We start from the raw sequence: 10,491 nt of genomic DNA on the forward strand, positions 1-10,491 counted from the left end.
TTGAAAAGATCTGAGATTATGGGACAGAGTGAAACATCACTGTTATTTACAAACTCTGTGATGTTTGCTGCTTTAACTAATAATCTATTTAGTTTAATTTAATTATTAGACATATGATTGATAAATCAAACATAAACAAACATTTTACTAACGTTTCTGATCAAGTGAAGAGTTTATAAAGTGTTGAGTTTATAAAGTGAAGAGTTCTAAAGTGTTGAGTTTATAAAGTGTTGAGTTTATAAAGTGAAGAGTTATAAAGTGTTGAGTTTATAAAGTGAAGAGTTATTAATTGTTGAGTTTATAAAGTGTTGAGTTTATAAAGTGCTCAGTTTATTAGGAACACGTCACTGACTCTGATTCTCACCTCCAGTCGAGTGCGGTCGACTCCTGGCGGCAGCTTAGAGCGCCCTCTGTGGGTCACTATCAGAGCTTCATAGGGATAGATCTGAACAACAGAGAGAAGCAGTCTTTATTTATATGCTCTATTTATTATTATTATTAAGAAGTTATTCTACTTTATTATATAAGATTTTATATCTGTCTCCATCTCTGAAAGTTTCACCTTCTGCTCCAGGATACTGGGCAGAGAGTTCCCTCTGTCCATCCTCTCTCTGCGAGCGTCTCCATTCTGCTCAAACACAAAATATAAAGAAAAGATCACACACACACACACACACACACACACACACACACACACACCACACACTCACAGTGTTTCTGTGTAAACAAACACACAAGACGAGGAAACCAAGAAATGCTTTATGTACTGAGTCAGGGGATTCTCACCTGAGCAGCTGTAAACAACACGTGACAGGAAGTTGAGTTGATGCAGGAAAAAATAACACAGATTAAAAAATAGTTTGACACAAAATTACACATAAATTTCAACTGTTAAATTGAACGTTCAGTGTTTTTCTTCATGAACAGGATCAAAGTTTTTAAAATATCATCATTAATTTACTGTTTGTTCTTATTCTTCTTAAATGCTCAGATTTTGTTTTTAGATTTTTTCGTGAGGTTCTGGATTTTTAATCTTGCCAAGAAATTAAAATCCAGCTTAAAGAATCTGGATTTTAGTTTCCTGTTGAAAGCAGAGAAACATGAAGTTATTTAAAACTTGATATTAAAAGTGTAAAACAGGAGCAGCAGCAGTTTGAGCTCTGACTCGGTTCTTTCATCCGAGCGGCAGCGGGAGCGTTTCTCCAGCTTCACACACTTCCTGTTGTTATGAATCTACAGAGCACGGCTATTGTTTACCTCTGCTTTCAGTGTTTATGCTAAGCTAAGCTAAGCTCATTCACTTGAACATCAGACTGAGGGAGTGAAACACAACATTAGCACGTTGATGAAACCCAGAGGATCATGGGAAGGATCCTACCTGAAGCTGCTTGGTCTCCGTCTGTGGAAAACTCTGCCGACTGCATCTGGAAAACAACAGCTCACTTCACAGCTGACGTCTTCACAACAACACAACTCAACAACACAACTCAACAACACAGTGACCTAACTGAACCGGGTCTGGTTCGACTGGACCTGGACTGGTCTATAACCTGGAGCTCTGTGGACTCAAACACTTACTCTGGTCAAACCGGCTCCTGAGTGGGACGGAGACCTCGATGCAGTCACTGACAAACCTGCAGGGGAACCAGAAGAAGCAGCTTCAGAGCAGATTCATGCTGAAGTGAACAAAGTGAAACGTGATCGAGCTGCAGAGACTCACTGGTGTGCATGTGTGTTCTGTCAGGAAGCGACTGAGTCTTCCTCCGGAAACTAAGGCCCTTTTCCTTCTCCTCCTTCAGGATCAGACGCCCCAGGTTGGACTTGATCTGGACCGAGACACAAAGAGACTTCAGCAAACTCTCGTCAGTTCCTCAGTGAGCGAAACCGAACGTTTGTACCAAGCGTGAAGAAGAACTTCACAAGAACAGAAACAACCTGGAAACATTGTGAGGAACAGAAGTTGTGTCATTTCCAGAAGAAGAATCCCAAACCTTCTCCAGCTCCTGCTCCTGCAGCGTCCTGGCTTCTTCTGTCAGATCCACAAACTCATCTTCCTCCTCCGGCTGCTTCTTCTTCCTCCTCTCGATCTCTGTGAGAGTTCAGAGTCAGATGTGTGTTTGTGTGTGTGTGTGTGTGTGTGTGTGTGTGTGTGTGTGTGTGTGTGTGTGTGTGTTACCCATGGCGGCCAGTGATGGCGGGCAGGGCCAGAACTCTGTCTCTATCTTGGACGGCTGGTTGGGATCTGGAGGCTGAGCCGCTGGAAACATGGCCGAGCGAATCACGCCGCTGCCCTCCAGAGGTTTGGCAGCATCTGTACAGAGGAAGACAGGAAGTGACATCAGCGAGGACGCCGCAGGAAACGCATCATAAACAGAGATTCACACGGAGGAGAACTCACCCTGTTTGTAGATCGGAGGTTTCCTGTAGATATTGGTTCCATTATCTGAAAAGTCCAGAAGTGTTAGAATAAAATCATTTAACCACGATCACACATTTTATTAACATCATTCCAGTGAAGCACCTGGTCTGTGGAAATGCTGCAGACTGGCGCTGATCTTCCGTCCGGTGTTGAGCTGCAACGAGGATCCTCCAGGAGACCCGCTGTCACTCTCTGCTCTGCGAGCCTTCACCTGACACACACACACACACACACACACACACACACACACACACACACACACACACACACACACACACACACACATTGTTTGACCATGGACCTTAGTATTTATGTCAAACTTCTCTGATGGTAAAGTCATGTATTTAAGTCGCTGATGAATATGAAGTTATGACTTTTAAAGGCTTCACAACAGAAAACGGACGTCGTCAGTGAACTCGCTGCTTCTCAACAGAAACTCTGTGTTCTCAGTAAATGTCACATTTCTATCGAGACAAAGCCGGGATTGAAACTCAGCAGCCGGACGAGGACATGAAGACATGAAGACATTTTAAAGTCTGGGTCACGACCTGTCAGATGATTCATGGGTCATCAAACGTTCATGTCCTGTGGGGAACATTATTAATCAAATCAGTCAATGTGTGAATCCAAGGGAATCTTCTCTGGATGTGTTTTAAGACGAGATGTTCACAAGTCAACACATGTGTTGTGTGAGGTCCCAGTGACCTTTGACCTCCAGAGACACAGAGTTAATGGTGTCCATGTTGTCCTGAAGGGGACAGAGTCTCCAGGCTGAGGAGGTGAAACCTGCAGCTCCACCAGCTGAAGAACCTGCTCATGTTCATGTTGGTGAAGACGTTTGACTCTCACCTCAGGAGACATGGTCGGAGACGTGGGGGGGGGGGAGAGGGAGCGCTGCAGAACACAAACACATAACAACCATGAGAAGTCAGTGATGATGAAACATTTACAGAGGAGGTGATCATTCGTTTTACAAATATTTTTTAACGTATTATTTTAACCTCAGGATTAGTAGATTTTGCAGATAAACTGTTTTATATAAGATCCCTTAGATGTTAGTTTGGTTCATGTCCCATCTGCTAACATGAGGGAGGTCTATGAGCTATACTGCAGCCGGCCACCAGGGGACCAGACCGTCTGTCCTGTCGTCCATCTTTGTTCTTAGTGTCTAATATGAACAGGCATCGTGTCGGGCACCTCTCTGCGCGGCAGGTCCAGTGGTGAGAAGCTCAGGTGCGGCTCGTAGGTCATGAGGTCGGGTCTCTCCACCTGCAGGATGGTCTTGTCCCTGGGCAGAGCCGCCAGGTCCCTGTAGCCCACCACCTGGTCGTTGACCCGGGTCTGAACACCACAAACAAGCAGGTTAGTGTGGAGCCACGGTGAAGATGATGAAGATGATGAAGACGTGTGCGAGCTGCTCTACCATGATGCCGGTGGCCGGAGACCCCGGGGTGCTCGGGCCCCGGGAGGAGGGCAGGTTGACCAGGGGGCCCCGTCCCTCCACCTGCAGGCCAACCAGGGTATTACTCAGGATTCAGGTAATTAAACTCAAAGACCATAATAATAATAATAATGTGTATTTAACTTCATCAGAGGAAACACACAGTGGCAATATCACAAAGTCTTTCTTATCACAGTTTACTTTTTACTGCTCATAACAGAAAACAGAATAAGATAGTTGTTTAACTTTTAGCTTGTTGCCATAAAAGTTCCTAAAAGTATTTAAATGTTGTATTTTGTATGAAAGCAGTATTCTAACAGATATCCTCACGTGTGACTGAACGAGAAAATACATGAAATATTTCATATGAATGTGTTTCTTATGATTTAGGTTCAAGCTGCTAATGAAGTTAGTGAGTTTCTAATAATAATAATAAAGTTATGTTTATGATCCTCATGATTTTAGCTGCTCTGTGATTGTCTTGGTCACATCAGGAGTCATGAGGAGTCATGAGGAGTCATGAGGAGTCATGAGGAGTCAGGGGCTTCCTACCTTCTGCATGTCTGGAGAGGAACCTGCTCCTGCTCAGCTTCAACCAGCTGGAGACAGAGATCTGAAAGGAGGTGAAGGTCGAATAAGTTTCACACGTTCATCGATACTCAGGTTGAGGAGCAGAGAGGAGCAAAGAGGAGCAGAGAGGAGCACAGAGGAGCAGAGAGGAGCACAGAGGACGACAGAGGAGGAGAGGATCAGAGAGGAGCACAGAGGAACACAGAGGAGGAGAGAGGAGCAGAGAGGATCAGAGAGGAGAAGAGAGGAACACAGAGGATCACAGAGGAGCAAAGAGGAGCAGAGAGGAGCAGAGAGGAGCAGAGAGGAGCACAGAGGAGCACAGAGTCACAGAGGATCAGTCGCTCCCTCTGTGACTCTGGGAGTCGGGGACAAGGAGACTGCACGTAAAACAACACTGAGAATCAGATTCATGTTATTAGAGCCTCCTCAGGGGACAGAGGACGGGGGGGGGGGAGTACACCTTGTACATAAACAACATCAGAGCCTTGTATCAGGAAAACCTCAACCAGAAGACCCCCACTCCCCCCCCCCCCCACTCCTCTTACATCTCCTCCCTCCTCCTCCCTCCCCCCCTCTCTCTCCTGTTTATCAGCTCGCCCAGCCGGGCCAACGCCCCGTCACTCCTCCACAGGGCCGTGGTTCCACTGCTCCTCCTCCTCACCTCCTCCTTCGTCTGCTCCTAACGACCAAATGACCCCAGATCAGAGAGAGAGGCTCGGCCTGTCGCTCGTCCTCAGCTCAACCTGATCTGGGATGAAACTCCACATCTGCACAGAACAGACAGATGTTCCCTCTGGAGACAGACGTCTGAGGATCCTCTCTTCTTTCCAGAGGTGGAGAACTACAAACAATCCCTCATTCAATCCCTTCTAGTCTTTCTGCCTGAGGGTCAGAGGTTCATATGCAACCAGCAGTTAGCTTAGCTTAGCTTAGCTAGCTTAGCATAGGCTAGCCTGCCTAGTCCCAAGGTATCACCACATCCAGCAGCTCTTCTAACCCTCACAGATTCATGTGTTTCATCCTGGGAGTGTTGTTGTTCTTTAGGAACTGAGCCATGTTTACTTGTTTCTCCAATGTTTCAAACTGTAAATAGTTAAAATGGTGCATTTAAATAGTTTTACTGGTCTCCACCAGAACTTTACACTTTCACCCAGTCACACACATTCAGCACATCGGTCCCACGACAACTTTCAGGTTCAAAACTCGACACAACTGTGAACTACACAACCACAGAGTGCTGATGTGACCCGTCCTCACAAGTCAAGATGTTAGTGAACGTTGAAGCTATTGATATTAATGCTTTGAGTCAAGTTCAAATTTGTTCATTGTGTTTTTGTGTCTTTGTGTGAGAGTTAAAGAGTCAATTAATTAATTAATTAAGTCACAAATCATTTAAAGCGTCTGTATCACGCTGTGAAGCTACGTGTTGTTATCAGGAGAAACTGGATCTGTCAGACACATGTAGAGAGAAAAATATTATATTCACCTCTGAACTGTGATGGAGCGGAAATATGAAGACGCAGGAAATACTCGGATCAAGAAAAGTAGCTCATTACTGTCCGTGAGTAAATGTACTTAGTTACTTTGGCCTGTTTCAGTCTCTGAGGACGGAGATGTGAGCGGCAGCAGAGTGAGAGCTCTGTGTCCCGTCGTCTTATCTCTGAGAGCTTTTAACTGCCAGAGAGGACGTCAATGAGCTGAGTGTGTGTCCATTAGTACTCACACAGACCCACACACACACACACAAACACTCACAGACACACACATGGTTTTAACTAAAGTGATCGAGTAAATGTACAAAACCATACAGGAGATTTTTTTTACTGCAGCATCTCAAAAACACATTACTGAATTTACTGAGAGATTCATGATTATTTCATTATTTTGTTTCAGCTGTTGATCCGTTTTACAATTAAGTGATTATTCAAACAATTCTAAATTCAGTTTACGTCTTAACCTGCAGTCAATTAACTTTTCAAATGATTAGTTATTATGTAAAGCTCCACACTGATGCTGTTTAAGGAATTTAATCTAAATGAAGTGGGAATTAAATAGATTCATCAATTAGCTGATTGATGGAAGATTCATCTGCAGCTAGTTGTGATAATTGATGTTCCTTTCATTTATTTTATAACACATCAAACTTCTCCAATTTGAATATTTACAGTTCACTTTCACATGTCAGCTGACGTCCTGTTGGACTCTGTGAATCTGTAAAGGATAAAAGTTTGATATTTTCTGACAGTTTATAGAATGAGCAGCTGGTAAATCGGGTTAGAGTCGCTGCTTCCGGTTCAGATGAAGATTTGTTGCTGTTCAGTTTCTCGTCAGAATGAAGTGAACAGAGAATCTTTCATTTTAAATCCTTCTCCTGTTTCTGGAACGATGATGAATAAAGAAACATGAGGAGGAGACGAGCGCAGCCGGAGAATCATGTGTGTGTAGATGCGTGTTTACTCATAAATTCATATATATATGTGTTTGTGTGTCTGTGTGTGTGTATAATTCTGTGTGTCCCCGCAGAACGAGCCGTGTGCTGTGTGGTGATGGTGCAGTTTGATGGAGGAGCTGGAGGAGCTGGAGGAGAAGGGATGTCGTCGTTAGGAAGCATTCAACGTGGTGATGGAGGAGCAGGATCACGTGGCCTCAGGCGGAGGAGACAAGTGCGTCTGCTGCCTCACGGTTACACACCGCCGCCCTTCAGTCCCGGGTTAGATCCCGAGTTAAATCCCGGGTTAAATCCCGGGTAAACAGTAAAGCACGGTACCTACAGGCTCCTGGTGCTGCTTCTCTATATATTCATTATAATTCAGCAGGAAAATGGACGCTCCTTACCTCTGAACAGCGCAGGAGGAATCTCAGCTTTCAGGCTGGAGGAGAGATGAGGAGGAGGAGGAGGAGGAAGAGGAGGAGGTGTTAGTGATGGAGCTGCTGTGACCCCCCACCCTCCAGGATGAAGATGATGATGATGAAGAGGAGGAGGAGGAGGGTTTCCTGTTGCTCGGTGACCACTCCTCGTTTATAAGAATCACCTCTGTTATTGTGACGTCAGATCTCTGAAACATGATCGAATCTTTTCATTTTCAGGAGACAAGAAATTGTCACGTTGACGTTTAACTGCAGCTCTGACGATGTTATGATAATAATAGACAGATAATAATAACAACACAGAAAGTAAATACATTGTTTTTCATGGGGACGGTTTTTATTGATGGAAATGTACAAATCAATAATCAACATAAACACTGCTTATTCATACTCGAATATCTCAATGAAAAATGTGTAAATAAATGAAAATAAAAGTCAAACATAGAATAAAACATAAACACGAGTTGTCCAAACAAACAATAAATCATTGTTCAAGTCAACAGACAATTTTTAATATGACGATAAAAACATTCCAGTGTTTGCTCAAGAAAAAAATCATTTGAATTTTCACTTCGTAAAATATCACATTTTCGTTTCTGAATTTGACGCTGGCCCTTTAAATACGTGACGTCACAGTGGTGTCAAAGAGCGCAGAGTGTTTTTGAAAGAGCGAGATGGTTCACGCGGTTTATATCAAGGATCGGCTCAGATTAGTTCAAGGAAATGATATTATACAAGAGAAAGAAATGTCGTTAGTAAAATATAAACGGTTTAAATATGAATATGTAATAATGAAATATATAAAGTAATGTTCACAAAGAACTGAGTGAGTTTAGCACCTAGCATGATGCTACACATGCAGCGCGTCACAGAACAGTGACGCGGATCCATCTTGACTCTGAGGATCTCTGTGTGAGGAAGATGGCGTCTGACGAGGTGCTGGCCTCTCTGGTGAGGATTCGAACCCGAACGGTTCCGTTCACACGTTGTTTCCTCACGTTCTGATCAAGTCACGTGTTTAAACTGGGTCCGTGAAACTGACCTGAGAGAAAAGAACCGAACGAAACCAAACACGGACCGGTTAACGAGGCGGACAGCTAGCTTATGATGCTAATGCTAGTTAGCCGAGAGGAGCACACGTGTAGAAACTGAGCTGTGATTAACGTGTTTATTACAACATACATGTTCAAGTGTCTCATGTTAACACCACATGATCTAATGTGTTTAACACGTTCACCAGATGACACGTGTCAGGTTAACACGTGTGTGTGTGTGTGTGTGTGTGTGTGTTTTCTTTCAGGGGGTGGGGGGAGCGGTAGCCGCAGCTCACGCTCTGTCTCTTCCTGCTGACGCGTACGGAAATGACGTAAGTTACGTTTGTACACCTTCAGTTTTCATTTCTGACTTTTAATGAATCAAACACGAAGCTGTGAAGATCATACATGACGAGTTCCACACACCGATCATCAAGAGCTGGAGCGGACGTGTTCCTCACATGTTCCTGACGTGTTCCTCACATACTCCTGACATACTCCTGACGTGTTCCTGACGTGTTCCTCACATACTCCTGACGTGTTCCTGACATACTCCTGACGTGTTCCTCACATGTTCCTGACGTGTTCCACACATGTTCCTGACGTGTTCTTCACATACTCCTGACGTGTTCCTCACATGTTCCTCACATGTTCCTGACGTGTTCCTCACATGTTCTTTACATGCTCCTGACGTGTTCCACACATGTTCCTGACGCGTTCTTCACATACTCTTGACGTGTTCCTCACATGTTCCTGACGTGTTCCTCACATGTTCTTTACATGTTCCTGAAGTGTTCCTCACGTGTTCCTCACATTCCGACATTAATTTAAACATTGATTTCCTGGTAAATGTTAGGTTTGTTCAGTGCTGTGTTGACCAGTGTAAATGAGTTGTGTGTTTGCTGTTGCAGCCGCGGCTCGAGGCCATGTGGGCGATGAAGGCGTACAACCACGCTGAGGTTTACTTCAACGTAAGATCCTCCGCTCTTCACGTCTTTGTTTTTACAGGAGATGAAATATTAGTGATTTAAAAAGATGGAATGAAAACGTGTCTCTTGTGTCTTCAGCTCATTTCATCAGTGGATCCAAAGTTCCTGAAACTAACTAAACTGGACGATGAGATCTATTCGTCCTTCAGAGAAACGTTCAAAGATCTCGACATCAAACTTCTGAAAACAGACGACCTGAAATCCAACGAAGCCAAAGAGGTGAGTGACACGAGGGGGACATATTTAGACGTCGCGCTCAAACAAGAGAAGGAACCTGCAGCTTTTACTGTGGAGCTCAGCTGATAAAACAATTAGTTTAGTTGTGTATTTAGATGTGTACGTGGCCTTTTTCATGCTGACAGACACACACAGAACTACACAACACTGAATGTTGTGTCAGTGGTTTATTGTGTCATCAGTAACTCAGTTGTAATGTTTGTGTAGCGCTGGCGTCCGTTCTGTAACCAGTTCGAAGGACTCGTCGAAGATTTCAACTACGGGACTCTGCTGCGTCTGGACTGTGGGAAGGACTACACCGAGGAGAACACCCTGTTCGGTGAGCTCCCATCAGAAACACAGACCTAAATAAAGATGGATGACATGATTTGATCGTTTATTAATAGTTAACGTCACTAATGTCCTCTTGTGATTCTCGTTTCAGCCACCAGGGCGCAGTTCTTCGCTGTGGAAATCGCCCGTAATAGAGAAGGTTGTAACGATGTTGTGTTCAAATCTAAAAGTGTGAAACCCACATCTTAACAAACCAAGTGAAACAACAAGGACCCGATCGATCGGGACCAGGAAACAAACTGAACAGTCGTTGGATCAACTTTTATTCTTGAAGTTTATGAAAATGTTCCTTCATGTTTAATTCAGATTCACACGTGACCTCAGTTCTGTTTCACCTGCATTTTGTATTTACTGTAAAATTATGTTGTGCCAATTATAAGTTCATGTTTTTTTTTGTTGAAGATAAATGTTAGTGCCTGAGAAGGAAACAAATAAAGAATCAAAGTTCAAAGCGTCGTGTTAATCACATCTGTAAACATACAAATATTTATGATTTTCATTACCAGAAAGTTTGACTTTTGAATTGTTGTGAAATGACTTGAAAACATTTATAAAATTACATTTTAATGACTGATTTGATGTTTTTCTATATTCAGA

The 10,491-nt window shown here is 43.6% G+C and overlaps 2 protein-coding genes across 2 annotated transcripts; one reads left to right on the plus strand and one right to left on the minus strand.

Annotated features, from left to right (window-relative positions):
• Positions 1-325: 325 nt before the first annotated feature.
• Positions 326-6,112, minus strand: LOC128424495 (dematin). The gene is made up of 15 exons (XM_053410689.1): positions 5,920-6,112; positions 4,413-4,473; positions 3,843-3,923; positions 3,617-3,760; positions 3,269-3,313; positions 2,522-2,630; positions 2,399-2,443; positions 2,177-2,311; positions 1,992-2,089; positions 1,721-1,826; positions 1,579-1,634; positions 1,379-1,424; positions 787-794; positions 563-628; positions 326-445 (listed from the first exon to the last, which is right to left on the minus strand). The coding sequence occupies exons 2-15, from the start codon at positions 4,419-4,421 to the stop codon at positions 326-328; spliced, it is 1,068 nt and encodes a 355-aa protein (XP_053266664.1). The 5' UTR covers positions 4,422-4,473; positions 5,920-6,112.
• Positions 6,113-8,175: 2,063 nt separating this feature from the next.
• pbdc1 (polysaccharide biosynthesis domain containing 1) lies at positions 8,176-10,345 on the plus strand. Its single transcript, XM_053447651.1, has 6 exons — positions 8,176-8,252; positions 8,602-8,667; positions 9,247-9,306; positions 9,403-9,543; positions 9,769-9,880; positions 9,986-10,345. Exons 1-6 carry the CDS (start codon positions 8,223-8,225, stop codon positions 10,081-10,083), a joined length of 507 nt encoding a protein of 168 aa, XP_053303626.1. The 5' UTR covers positions 8,176-8,222; the 3' UTR covers positions 10,084-10,345.
• The last annotated feature ends 146 nt before the right edge of the window (positions 10,346-10,491 follow it).

The sequence above is a fragment of the Pleuronectes platessa genome, chromosome 19, assembly GCF_947347685.1.
Source record: "Pleuronectes platessa chromosome 19, fPlePla1.1, whole genome shotgun sequence".
NCBI classification, from domain to species: domain Eukaryota; kingdom Metazoa; phylum Chordata; class Actinopteri; order Pleuronectiformes; family Pleuronectidae; genus Pleuronectes; species Pleuronectes platessa.